General features: G+C 48.3%; 2 protein-coding genes across 12 annotated transcripts in view; one reads left to right on the forward strand and one right to left on the reverse strand.

The window, feature by feature from the left end:
• LOC119181451 (uncharacterized) overlaps nt 1-13,544 on the forward strand; it is a 607,968-nt gene that overhangs the window by 119,091 nt on the left and 475,333 nt on the right. For all 4 annotated transcript variants that reach the window (XR_012888604.1, XR_012888603.1, XR_012888605.1 and 1 more), the window contains exon 12: nt 10,350-10,466. Coding sequence is in view for 1 of the 4 variants with exons in the window: in XM_037432704.2 (XP_037288601.2) it covers nt 10,350-10,466 (117 nt within the window). In the remaining 3 variants the exon portion in view is untranslated. The remainder of the gene's footprint in view (nt 1-10,349; nt 10,467-13,544) is intronic.
• LOC119181453 (uncharacterized) overlaps nt 1-13,544 on the reverse strand; it is a 159,530-nt gene that overhangs the window by 1,200 nt on the left and 144,786 nt on the right. The window contains exon 8 of one of the 8 annotated variants that reach the window (XM_075882784.1): nt 6,776-6,905. The exons of the other annotated variants lie outside the window; for them this stretch is intronic. Coding sequence (XP_075738899.1) covers nt 6,822-6,905 — 84 coding nt within the window. The 3' untranslated portion in view covers nt 6,776-6,821. The remainder of the gene's footprint in view (nt 1-6,775; nt 6,906-13,544) is intronic. 8 annotated transcript variants of the gene reach the window in all.

Raw genomic sequence — 13,544 nt, forward strand, 5'->3', positions numbered from 1 at the left:
GTGCATTGACTCCTCGCTGCAGAACTGTACTTCTGGCCACTTGGAGAAGTAGTCTACGAGAGTGATGGCGAACTGGCAATCATGTGGCGCTCTGTCCATAGGACTGACGATATTGATGGAGACCTTCTGCCATGGCCACTCTGGAAGGGGGACAGTGTGCAGCAGATTTACTGTAGTTTTGGCACTCTTGTCTGCATTCTTGCAAACTACGCAACTGTGGATAGCAAGCTCCACTTGTCTGTTCATTCCAGGCCACTAAAATCACTCTCTCAGTCGTGCCTTGGTGCAAACTATCCGAGTGTGTGCTTCGTGTGCAGTGGAAATAACCTGCGAGATAAGTGGTGGTGGTGGTAGTGGTTAGAATATGATAAAAGGTACCTAATTTCTGCAACCCGGTCGGGAGCACGGCGCAGTGGAAATAACCTGCGGGTAAAGTGATGGAGGGACTACGAGGCAGCGGCGTACCAACTCTTTCGTGAGTGGGAGGGCTAACCTGCCACACTGGTCAGCCGGTATATATATATATATGTAATATGCTCACGGTAGGTTATTTTCTCGATTCTTCAGGTACTGGTTGAATTCCTGGGAGCAGAGCTGGAGGGCCATTGTTGCACACAACTTCGTCGGGGTAGTCCTCCGGAGAAAAAAACCAACAGCATAATGTTTGTCACTGTGTGCATTGACTCCTCGCTGCAGAACTGTACTTCTGGCCACTTGGAAAAGTAGTCTACGAGAGTGATGGCGAACTGGCAATCATGTGGCGCTCTTTCCATAGGACTGACGATATTGATGGAGACCTTCTGCCATGGCCACTCTGGAAGGGGGACAGTGTGCAGCAGATTTACTGTAGTTTTGGCACTCTTGTCTGCATTCTTGCAAACTACGCAACTGTGGATAGCAAGCTCCACTTGTCTGTTCATTCCAGGCCACTAAAATCACTCTCTCAGTCGTGCCTTGGTGCAAGCTATCCGAGTGTGTGCTTCGTGTGCAGTGGAAATAACCTGCGGGTTAAGTGGTGGTGGTGGTAGTGGTTAGAATATGATAAAAGGTACCTAATTTCTGCAACCCGGTCGGGAGCACGGCGCAGTGGAAATAACCTGCGGGTTAAGTGATGGAGGGACTACGAGACAGCGGCGTACCAACTCTTTCGTGAGTGGGAGGGCTAACCTGCCGCACTGGTCAGCCGGTATATATATATATATGTAATATGCTCACGGTAGGTTATTTTTCACCCACTTTTCTTTCTTCTTATTTACATTAGATTCGTTCTAATAACTTCCCCTATACATTCCTTGGCATTATTGTCTGTTACATCTCATTAATATTGTGTCAAAACACGGAAAAACGAGCCCTTATGTATACACCTCTTTTCCTTATTCATTAACGAGGGTCTCGTACTGACAGAATTGGTGCCGTAAGGTTGTATACGGGGGACTCTCGGTCAGCTGCCCGCTCGTAATAAGTTCACGTGCTACGTGACGCCACACAGGCTTATAGAAGGGTGTTTCACACTCGCCGCTTGGCTACAGATGGCGCTGACTGACACTCCCACGTTTAAATTCACATATAAAGCCCAAAAACGTGGATGGGGGAAGGCCGCCGTGATAGCTCAGTGGTCAGAGCATAGAACGCGTTATTCGAAGGTCGTAGGTTCGATTCCTGCTCACGGTAGGTTATTTTTCACCCACTTTTCTTTCTTCTTATTTACATTAGATTCGTTCTAATAACTTCCCCTATACATTCCTTAGCATTATTGTCTGTTACTCTCAACACGAAAAAACGAGCCCTTAGGTATACACCTCTTTCTCTTATATATATATATATATATATATATATATATATATATATATATATATATATATATATATATATATATATATATAAGAGACAGACAACTACTCTGAGGCGCTCGCACTTTCATGCTTTCATGTGATTTTTTATACTCACAGCATTTCTTCAATAGCGTAAAAAAGGACAGTCAAATTTAAGCACCATGTACTGACAACACTTATATGTTTGTCATGCATCATGCATGTAATAATATTACACGCGATGCTTCTTTTTGTGCATCACCTTGCAACTTTACGCATGAATACAATTATGTTTAGGGCGGCCTCCTCAACAGTGAATATTTTATTAGTAAATGAAAACTTTAATGACCGCTCACAGGCCCAGATCCAGGCAAGTGCTTCCCATTCAGCAACTGCATACTTCGTCTCTGCTGAGGATAGATTGCGAGATGCAAATGCAAATGTGTGTAGCTGGTGCCAATCCGCTTGTTGAAGAACAGCCCCAAGGCCGCAGTCAGATGCATTCGCGGAGACAACCACCGGAAGAGTGGGATCAAACATCTGCAGTACTCTGATGGATGACAGTAAGAACCTGACCGTCCGGAAACCAGCGTCAACAGCATCACTCTACGTAAAAACTTGATTCTTGCAAAGCAGAGCACGCATTAGATCCACAATTTCCGCAAGGCAGGGAGCAAACTTGCCGTAGTACTTGACTAAGCCGAGAAATCAACACAACCCAGTAGTGTCCATAGGGGCGGAGTTGTGCTGTATTGAATTCATTTTTTCAGGCAGGAGTGAAACGCCTTGGGCTGTGACCCCGTGTCCCAAGAAGGACATATCTTTGACACAAATGGTGTATTTGTGGTTGAGCTTGAGCCCGGCAGCCTTGATGCGGCAGAGGACTGGCACTAAATTCATCAAGTGCTCTTCGGTGTGGCCGAACACAATAATATTCTCTATGTAAAACAAAATGCCAGAACATCCCTTGAGAATCTGTGACATCTGCTGCTGGAAGGCTGCAGGGGCAGACGCCAGCCCAAAGCATACGCGCTTGAAATGAAACAGGCTGTCGTGAGTTACAAATGCAGTCAAGTCTCGGCTCTTGGGGTGCAGCAGAACTTCGTGGTACATGGACGCAAGATCTAATATGGTGAAGATTGCTGCATTGACGAGGCTGTTCAAGAGCTCCTTTGTGTGAGGAAGCGGAAAGCTGTCAGCGATGACAGCTTGGTTAGGTTCCCGAAGGTCAATACAGAGTCGAATTCCACCATCCTTCTTCCTTACTACAATATAGGGGATACCCACTCAGAGGCATTAATGCGCTCGATGACATCCAGTTTTTCCAATCTACGGAGCTCTTCTGAAACTTGAGATCGGAGTGTCAGTGGAAGATGCCGAAGTTTTGACGTCACAGGAAGCACTTCGAGTTGGGTCTTGATGCGATGAACGAAGCCCTTGGCAAACCCAAGGCCTGGACCGAAGAGAGAGCCAAATTCACTGGACAGGATCTTCGCAAGGGGGTTAGCTGGCGAAACAGGGCACGAGCCTGAGAGCTGAGCAGCGTCGAGTGTCGCTGGCATGGACAACGTCTCGAAGCAATGCAGCGACCCACCTTCAATGTGCAGGTCCAACACTCTGATCGCATCCATTCCGAGGATGGAGGTATCTTGCGCCACAATGTAGAACAGAACATAGGTTGAGCATCATTTGAACATGACCTTCGTGAAAAAATAACCACGTACGGGAATGCAGCACTTGGAGTAATCGAGCAGCATCACTTGAGGGGCAGAAGAAAGTGACTCATCAAAATTTTGCCTGAAAATGCTCTCTTCCAGGATGGAAACAGACGATCCCGAGTCAACAAGAAATTTAAAAGACTTGCTGGTGATGACATCGACGAAAATGCTAGATCGTGCCGGACCGACCACGGTAAAGACGTTTAACCCTTCAGAATCACTGGACAAGTCCTGGCAGTCAACTTCTCGAACCGAAGCAGTCGAAAAACATCACCTGTTGCAAACTGAAGGGAAGTGGCCAATGCGACTGCAATGAAAGCAGCGTTGACCTTGTGTGAGACAGGAAGACGTCGAAGCACAGTGTTGACGAGAGCCACAACAATAACAGTACGGGGACGCGTCGAGCCGCTGAAGTGCTCGTGGAAAACTGAGTCATCATGCAAGTGTTGACGGGGGCTAGACTGCGGCGAGAATTAGTGATGGGAAGACGAGTGGGGAGGCGTTTAACCTCTTGAAAAACGACTATTTCGCGAAGTCACTTGCTGAACACACCCGGGAACAAGCTCACAAACTTGCTGAGCAGCCTGCTCGAGTTGCTGTGCCAGGAGTACAGCACATGAAAGAGAGAGTGATGACTCCTTTAAAAGTGGGCACACGAAGATTTTCTGACGAGATTCCTCTACGAGCTGGTCCCGGAAAGAGTAGTCTGTGGTTACGAAAGAACACGAAGCATCAAGCTCCTGTTAAGCAGCGACATACTCCTGTATGGACTCGCCTGGCTACTGGGTGCAACGAAGGAAGTGATGGCGTTCCACGACTACGATGCTTGTCACGGCAAAATGCTGCGTCAATGCGGCAACAGTTTGTTCGTATTGCCACGTTCTTTTCCTCAAGTTTTGTTATCAGCCCGTTACACTACGTTCAGCGCAAACTGTGCCTACGATGTTCTAAAAGCTTCAAGGCTGTAGTAGATCGTTTTGTTAAGATTACGCCCGTTTCTTAAACGTTTCAGGTTATTTTGGAACCTACGTCGCTACCAGCGATAACCTTAGAACATTCAATGGCAACTGTATAAATGCCGATGCGGTTCGCCACTTGTCAGTTGATCAACGGCCGATGCTGCATTCGCCGCTATCAATGCAAGTCTGCTACTGTGATCTGACTTTCTGTTTACTGGGCACAGATTCACCCAAATAAACAATTTAATCTTCCATGTACTGTCTGCTTCTTCATCAACGTCACGACCCCATGACATCTGGTGGAGGTGCTACTTCTTTGATGTTCCGAACGCCCCCATCAAGCTGCGAACTCAGCCCAAGCGGCAAAGAAGACACTGAAGCCAAGCCTGAGCAATGAAGACGCTGCAGGCAGAAGGCACTGCAACCAGAGTATGGGCCCCTTCTTGAAATAGCCAGGCAGCCCTGGATCCCACAATCAACAGCAGCAACGATGACCGCACCCGTTCAGCCCGCCGCAGTCGTTCTCTGGCAGCCCAAGGAACCTCCAACATTCTATGAATCGTCAGGCGAGGACCCGGAAAGCTGAATTGAAATATACGATTGAGTTGCCGCCTTAAACAGCTGGGACCTCGAAGAAATGTTACGCCACATCTACTTCTACTTAGAAGACGCCGCGAAGGCGTGGTTTGAAAACCACGAATTCGCGCTACGAATCTGGGGACTCTTTGGGATCTCGTTCCTGAGCACGTTCACGAGCGTCGTCTGTGAAGAAAGGGCCGCCACATTGCTGGAGACAAGGGTGCAACTCCCTAATCAAAGCGTAACAATCTTCGTCGAAGAGATGACCCAGCTTTTTCGACACATTGACTCCACCATGGTCGAGGAAAAGACGCTCTGGTTCCTCATGCGGGGGGTCAAGCAAAAGTTGTTTGCGGGACTTGTCTGGAACCCGTCCAAGACTGTCAGCGAATTTATTACCGAGGCCACGACTATAGAAAAGGCGCTTAAGATGCGCTCAACTCAGTACAACCGCCGCGCCTCATTCAAGTGCGCCGATGCCTTCAGTACCGACGACCTGCACGAGATGATTCGAGTGATCGTGCGAGAGGAGCTGTGGAACTCATTGCCTTCAACGCAGCCTCAAGCCAATTCGATCGCTGACACTGTCCGCGAAGAAGTTTGGCAGTCGCTTGGCATCCCAGAAACACCGCAGCCTGAACCAGAAGCAATCAGCTATACTGCTGCAGTGCGCCGCAACGCTCTTTCATGTCCTTGTCAGGACACTGCCCCACCGCAGTTCTTCCACCAGGCCTTACTGCCTGCCAGCAGGCCAGCACTACGCTTTAAGGATGACTGACGTCTGGCAAGCCCCTGACCACCGCTCACAGTGCTACCACTGTGGAGAAGCCGGGCACACGTACCGCCGCTGCCGTTACCATCAGATAGGGCTACATGGTTTCGCCATCAATGTGCCGCATCTACAGTGGGGTGAAAGACCACATGACATTGCCGACTATCTCGCCGGAGCGCAGAAGACACCCCGGGGATTATCTCGTTCATCCTCACCCGGCCGCTACATGTCACCGCACCGTCCCAAACCGAGGCTGGTCGCCTAGCCTGTATTAGGAAAATTAAGGGCAGCAACCGATGGAGGTGCGGTTGCTGTACGACGAACTGCCGAAGATCCTCCTCCACCGCCTCCTCCGCCGCCGAAGTGACGGAGCTTCAAAACATGCTGGATCCAGAACGCAGCTTTGACATCGATACTTCGCGGCCAGCAGAATACCTGACGACGCAACAAAGCAGTGGTACAAATCGTCGTAGCTGTGATTCTACGTCATCACCCAACTGCAATGCTAGGCGATGAATTAGTGACCTCGACCTCGAATGCTAGGCGATGAATTAGTGGCCACAGTGTGACAGCTCTCCGCGACACCAGAGCCCACTGATGACACCAGAGCCGTCATCAGTGGTACGTTCGCCGTGAAATTGAAGGAAGTTAGGACAGCCAGGGAAGGCCCTGAAATTCGTACTGCTGAAGTCACCTAGTTACGTCGTCAGGAATCTGTACAGCTAGAGTCACCATTAACAACAAGATTTACACTGCAAGCATCGTTGTACTACAGCATTGCTCGAGAGATGTCATTCTTGATATGGGCTTCTTAAGCCTCCATGGTGCTGTCATTGACCTGAGAACAAAGTTTATAACTCTAACCACAGATAAAGCACTGCTGCCAAACACGTCATCAGGAAGGTACGTTTTGAATATGCTGGAAGACCAACTCACCTTTCATCCTCGGTCCAGCGTCAGTATTTCCATCGGCGCTCAAGAATCAATAGACATGCAAGGCGTCGTTGAAGGCAACCAGCATCTCTTGATCAACCGCAAAATTTGCGTCGCCAGAAGAACAGCTGAGCTGCGAGGAGGGAACCCAAAAGTGATGCTCACAAACTTCAACAATAGTACAAGCATGTGAGCAAAGGCACGACAGTTGCCTAGATCGAAGAGGTACTGGAAGTCGGCAACGCTTTCACCCTCACCGATTCCGCTGAATCTACTCCGATGACTGAAACTTTTCAACCAGCTTTCGACGTTAATCCAAGCCTTCCGACGCATAAACAAAAGCAGCTAAAAAACCTGCTTCTGAAATACAAAAACTGCTTTTGGTCGTTGTCAAGCATTCGCCAGACCCTTGTTGGGAAACATTGAATTGTAATAGTAGAAAATGCCAGGCCACTCCGTCAGAGTCCTTACAGAGTTTCTACGCGAGAATGTGAGGCCATAAAAAAACAAGTCAATGAAATGCTCCGCGACGACATCATGCAGCCTTCAAAGAGCCCATGGCCGTCACCGGTGGTGTTAATAAAGAAAAAGAAACGAACAGTACGCTTGTGCATTGACTATTGTCGACTCAACATGATAACGAAGGACACATACCCTCTCCCCTGAATAGACAATGCCCTTGATCGACTCAATGCCAAATACTTCTTATCGATGGATCTCAAGACAGGCTATTGGCAGATCGAAGTAGCTGAAAGAGATCGAGAAAAGACTTCGTTCATAACACCAGACGGCCTCTTCGAGTTTAAGGTCATGCCCTTCGGTCTTTGCTTTGCGCCTGCAATCGTCCTGCGTGTTATGGACACCGTGCTCGCTGGATTGAAGTGGCAGACTTGCCTCGTGTATTTTGACAATGTCGTCGTGTTTTCGTCAAGCTTCGACAATCATCTACAGCGCCGTGAAGCTGTACTTCAAGCAATAAAAACCTTAGGACTCACTCTGAAGTCAGAAAAGTGCCACTTTGCTTACGAGCAACTCTTGTTCCTGGGACACATAATAAGCAAGTCTGGAGTACGCCCCGACCCGCAGAAGACAACATCCATCGCTGCATTTATGTCACCTTCCGACAAGAAGGCCGTGGACCGATTTCTCGGCCTCTGCACCTATTACAGGTCTTTTGTCAGTAATTTTGCCTGCATCGCCGAGTCACTCACTAACCTGACAAAGACCGACGTCGAGTTCAAGTGGGAAACCCCGCATTAGGAAGCATTTCAAGAACTAAAACAGCGCCTGCAGACACTGCCAATACTTGCTCATTTTGACGAAAACACCGGTACTGAAATCCTCACTGACGCAAGCAGTGTAGGGCTCAGAGCCGTCCTGGTGCAGAAGATTGACGGACTTGAAAAGGTCATCAGTTATGCGAGCCGGTCGCTATCTAAGAAGTCAACTATTTCACAACAGAAAAGGAGTGTCTTGGCATCATTTGGGCTACCTCCCAATTTCGCCCTTAACTCTAAGGCAGGCCTTTCAAAGTTGTGAGCGACCACCATGCCCTCTGTTGGTTAGCTAAGTCGAAGGCCTCTTCAAGTCCCCTCGCACGGTAGAGTCTGCGACTTCAGAAATTTGACATCACCGTCGTGTACAAGTCGGAAGGAAGGCTCTCTGGCACCGACTGCCTGTCTAGCGCCCAATCAACCTACCGCCGCAAAACAACGAAGCCGGCGACTGCTTCCTGAGAACCTTAAGCGTCAATGATTTTGCAGAACGATAGCGTGCCGACCCTAAAATTAAGGGCCTTGTGTGTAAGGGCAGGGCTGCCATTGTTCTAAAGGTATTCAAGTGAAAACTGGCATCGTTTTTCTTGTGTAACGACATCCTCGTCAAGAAAAACTTTTCACCACATCAGGCCAACTATCACCTAGTAGTACCTTCAACATTACGTCCAGAAGTTTTGGATGCTCTACACGGTGAACCGATGGCTGGACACCTTGGTGTTTTTTGTACACACGCGAGAATACAGGAGAAGTATTTCTGGCCACAACTTGCCACCGATGTCACTCGTTACGTCAGGATATGTCGAAACTGTCAACGACGAAAGACACAGCCAACTAGGCCAGTCGGACTTCTCCAGCCTATCGAGCCACCTCATCGGCCATTTCAGCAAATCGGCATGGACTTACTGGGGACGTTCCCGACATCAAATTCTGGGAACAAATGGAACGTTGTAGCTATTGACTACCTAAGCTCATGACGGGGCGACGTGGCTACAGGCGAAGTAACGCCTTCATTAAACTCGTGGCCAATGTGGTAATGTGACCTGGAGTCATGATTAAGAGAGCGGACACCTTCCATAACACAACAAAATGTGTGAAGTTTTATTTCAGAACACCCGTATATGTAAGACAACAACAGCACATCCATAGTTGCTAGACTACTCATTGAAACCAAAACTAGCGACACCACAGCAGGCTGAGGATTTCTTTTTCATACCTCACAATAAAGAATGTTGTGGCAGGAAAGTGAGCATATTCAAAGACCAGCACATCTGGCCATCGCTGTGTCGTGTATGGGTATGCGAACAATCAGCGCAAGAGGAACAATTTGGGTGACATTGTGTCTGCAGCACAGTACGCCATGCAATGAGTGCCGGTGTAATATGTTCGTGCTGCGTCACGTTTCATCGTCGCCTGAATTGCGGAAGTAGTGGGTGTCACCAGGAAACCTCCGCGTGTGTCCATTGTCACGCTTCTGCTCACGTTATTTCGTTGGCGGCAAAAAAACCATCAAGAACAACGTTCCTGTACTGCATCTAGGATACATTGCCCCGCCGCGGTGGTCTAGTGGCTAAGGTACTCGGCTGCTGACCCGCAGGTCGCGGGTTCGAATCCCGGCTGCGGCGGCTGCGGCGGCTGCATTTCCGATGGAGGCGGAAATGTTGTAGGCCCGTGTGCTCAGATTTGGGTGCACGTTAAAGAACCCCAGGTGGTCGAAATTTCCGGAGCCCTCCACTACGGTGTCTCTCATAATCATATAGTGGTTTTGGGACATTAAACACCACATATCAATCAATCATCTTGGATACCGAAAAAAAAAAAGTACAGACGGAGCCATGCTTGTATAAAGCGCCCAGCCGGCCGCTTTAGCTGCTGTATTCTGCAAAAATATGTGAATACCGATGATGTAATGATACGTAACAAGGTTATATCGGATAATGCATCACTTCGAGTACGCGCAGCCCTAGATGAAGATTTCGCTAAACTTGGTCGTTAGACGGCACACATTTCAATATGGCGGCCCCCTGTCGTGAAAACTTGAAGACGTGTATATAGGCAAAACATGTCTATATTAAGTGAAATATTTCAGCATAATAATCACTGGTGTTTGTGTAAGTTTTGAGAAATACATAGCCACTTGCATTGCACCTGTATTCTGACTTAAATGATATAACATGGCCAATGCAGGCTCCTTGCTGGACATTGATGCTTATGCATGGTCTTTGTTCTGCTCATATTTTGTGTGCAGAGCATGCTGTTTTTCAATGATCAACAACCCTGGATCTTCTTATTTTTTTATGCAGGCCTTGAGAAATATCGGTACCATAGCCCAGGTGGCCAATCGTGATTTGGAGACGACACTGATGGCCTGTGCTCATAACCCGGAGCTGCCCATTCCAATTGCTGTGTTTGCAGTAGAGGTAATTCATTGAGATTTTTGACAGTTATGATGATGCTGTGACATGAACTGAGAATTTGTGAAATGTTCGAGGTGCCACTTAAAAAGTTGGGGAATTTTATCACTAAATAGAAATTTGCTTCTCGTATCAACACCACCTATCAAACATCAACCGACTGCTAATATTTGATAAGGTATTACAGGTTTAAATCAAACATCAATTGACTGTTTATGTTTTGGCTTAATCTTAAAAGTCGTAAACTTATAGCTAGTTGCTCAAGGCTCGTACAGACAGAAATGTGATGAAGGTTCTGTTCTTCGCTGAGCTGTGTTGGCATGAAACGTGTTTGTAACGTGTATTCTTCCTAACTTCTTTTCACTAGTAACTGTAGCACAGTTATTTATTGTACTAAACCAACTTGCCTAGCTCCTCACTATGCCAGTCTAGGCACTCATGCTGTCTCCTTTTAGTTTCATTCTGTCAAATAAAGCTTGCTTTTTTCAGTCCTTTTACTCGCTTTCTATATCTGCCGTCAAATTTCATCGAGCCACCCCTTCTATGTACATATACAAGGCAATGGGGGCCCCGCCTTCCCGCACGGTTTCACCGGTTCTTCATCTGACGTCATGCCAGTTGTGGCAGTTGCTAGCTCGTGGTGTGGCCACAGTGAAACGGCGAGAATATGGCTGATGTAGCTCTCGCTACAAAATGCCAATAAAAAGAAAACTGAGACATAAATGTCCCATCATGGACAGGTGTGGCCATTTAGCGTCAAGAAACACAACTATGACAAGTGTCGTCTTCATTGCTTTTATGCAAGAGCAATTTTTGTTTACGACGAGTGTAGCTGTTACCAGTCATTTTGTTGGAAAATTTTACGACGACTATATTCATTGACGGCTATATTCATTGTGCGGGAAGAACTCAGCATTTTGGGCCTCGATGTCTGCGCCATTGCTCAGTCTCGACCATTTGGCTTCTGTTCAAGGTCGCCGCCTCGCCCCAGGTCACCGCCCCAGGAACGGCCTTTCCCACGCTCTCGCAATCCGGCCGAATGGGGAACGGCAGATGATCGGCCAATCTGCTTTAACTGCTGTCGCATAGGGCACGTCGCACGGTATTGCCGCAACTATTGGTCTTCGTCCCCAACTCAGTATAACACTGCTCGCCGCGCCGACAGCTACCGCCTTTTCCAGCCTCCTGCGCCGATCCCCGACAGCTACCGTTGCCTTCCACCCTTCGATGCCCCTAATACGCAGCACAGCCGCTCAGTCTCGTTCGCTGCCTGCACGTCGCCCGTCGTCCCCTTTTCCTCTACGATGATGCCCAACCTCCTCGCTCAATTCTCATCAGGGACACTAAGCGGTGCAGCTCTTAGAGGTGAAGTTGCATCCTCGATACCGACCTTAAATCCTCTCCTTGTACTGCCGACACGACGAAATTTGATCGACTTGGACGTTGACGGCGTGACTGTTTCTGCACTTATTGACACCGGGGTGCATATTTCTGTGATGAGTGCCCGACTTCGTTGCCACCCGAAGAAAGTTCTCACACCTGCTGCTTCTGGCATTATTCGTGTCGCCGACGGAAGAAGTCTTGCCATCATAGGAATGTGCGCAGCACGCATCACAATCGCCGATCACCCCACATCTGTTCTCTTTGCAGTTATTGAGCAGTGTTCCAATGATCTGATTTTTGGATTGGATTTCTTGTCTACTCATGCCGCTCTCATCGACTGTGCAACCGGCATTCTTCAGCTTGAATTGCCTCGACTTGGGGCTGTGCCATCCTCACCGTCACACCAATTGTGCGCTGTTGATTATGTTCGGCTGTCACCGCAAGCCACCACGTTTGCGGCCTTAACGATATCACCAGCTCCGGTGATTACATAGTGTCTCCATTAGTGGATGTGCTCTTGGCGCGAAGTGTTCCTGTGCCGCATACCATCATGACTATCGTGGACAACTACGTTCAGCTTCCGCTTCTCAACTTTAGTAGTTCGACCCAAGTTCTACCGCAAGGCATTTCGTTAGGCCATGTTTCCCCACTTGATGCATGTAACATCGTGGCATTAGACCCTGAAGACTGCTCGTCCCCTATTGCAGCCAGCCGAGCAAACGCACCTACCAATGAAATCACGATGATGATTGCCCCTGATCTTCTGCCCTGTCAGGCTGCGCAACTCCACCACGTTCTGACCAACTACCGAGATATTTTCGACATCGATGACCACCCTTTAGGTCAAACGTTCGTCGTGCGTCATCAAATACATACCGGTGATGCTAGTCCTGTTAGACGGCGACCATATCGTGTTTCCCAGTCCGAACACTAGGTCATACAACGAGAAGTCGAGAAGATGCTCTCTAAAGGAGTCATAGAGGCCTCTTCAAGTCCATGGGCGTCATCTGTTGTTTTAGTCAAAAAGAAAGATGGCAGTTGGACATTATGCGTTGACTACCGTGCCTTGAACAAGATAACCCGCAAAGAGGTATCTCCGCTGCCCCGAATCGACGACGCCCTTGACTGCCTTCATGGCGCGCGATACTCCTCATCTATAGATCTGTGTTCGGGCTATTGGCGAATTTCTGTCGACGACTTAGACCACAAAAAAATTGCCTTTGTCAGTTCAAGGTTATGCTTTTTGGGCTGTGCATGCCCCGGCAAAGTTCGAACGCATGATGGACTCTCTCCTCCGTAGTTGTAAATGGTCCATCTGCCTTTGCTACCTCGACGATGTGATTGTTTTTTCTCCATCATTTGAAAGCCACCTAACTTGCCTGTCGACCATTCTAGCCGTTTTTCGCCGAGCGGGACTCCAGCTGAACTCGAAAAAGGGCAATTTCGGCCGACGAGAAATCACGGTCCTTGGTCATTGCGTAAGTGCTGCTGGCGTCCAACCGAACCCTGACAAGATTAGCGCTGTCAAAAACTTTTTCTTCATTCTACTACCAAAGATCTTCATTGTTTTGTGGGCTTATGCTCATACTTCCAACGTTTTATACGCAATTTCGCTACAATTGCACGACCACTCACTGATCTTCTCAAAAAGAATGCACCCTTCTCGTGGGGCCAAGACCAAGCAGCTGCATTTTCCACGCT

Source organism: Rhipicephalus microplus, unplaced genomic scaffold, assembly GCF_043290135.1.
Source record: "Rhipicephalus microplus isolate Deutch F79 unplaced genomic scaffold, USDA_Rmic scaffold_14, whole genome shotgun sequence".
NCBI lineage: Eukaryota > Metazoa > Arthropoda > Arachnida > Ixodida > Ixodidae > Rhipicephalus > Rhipicephalus microplus.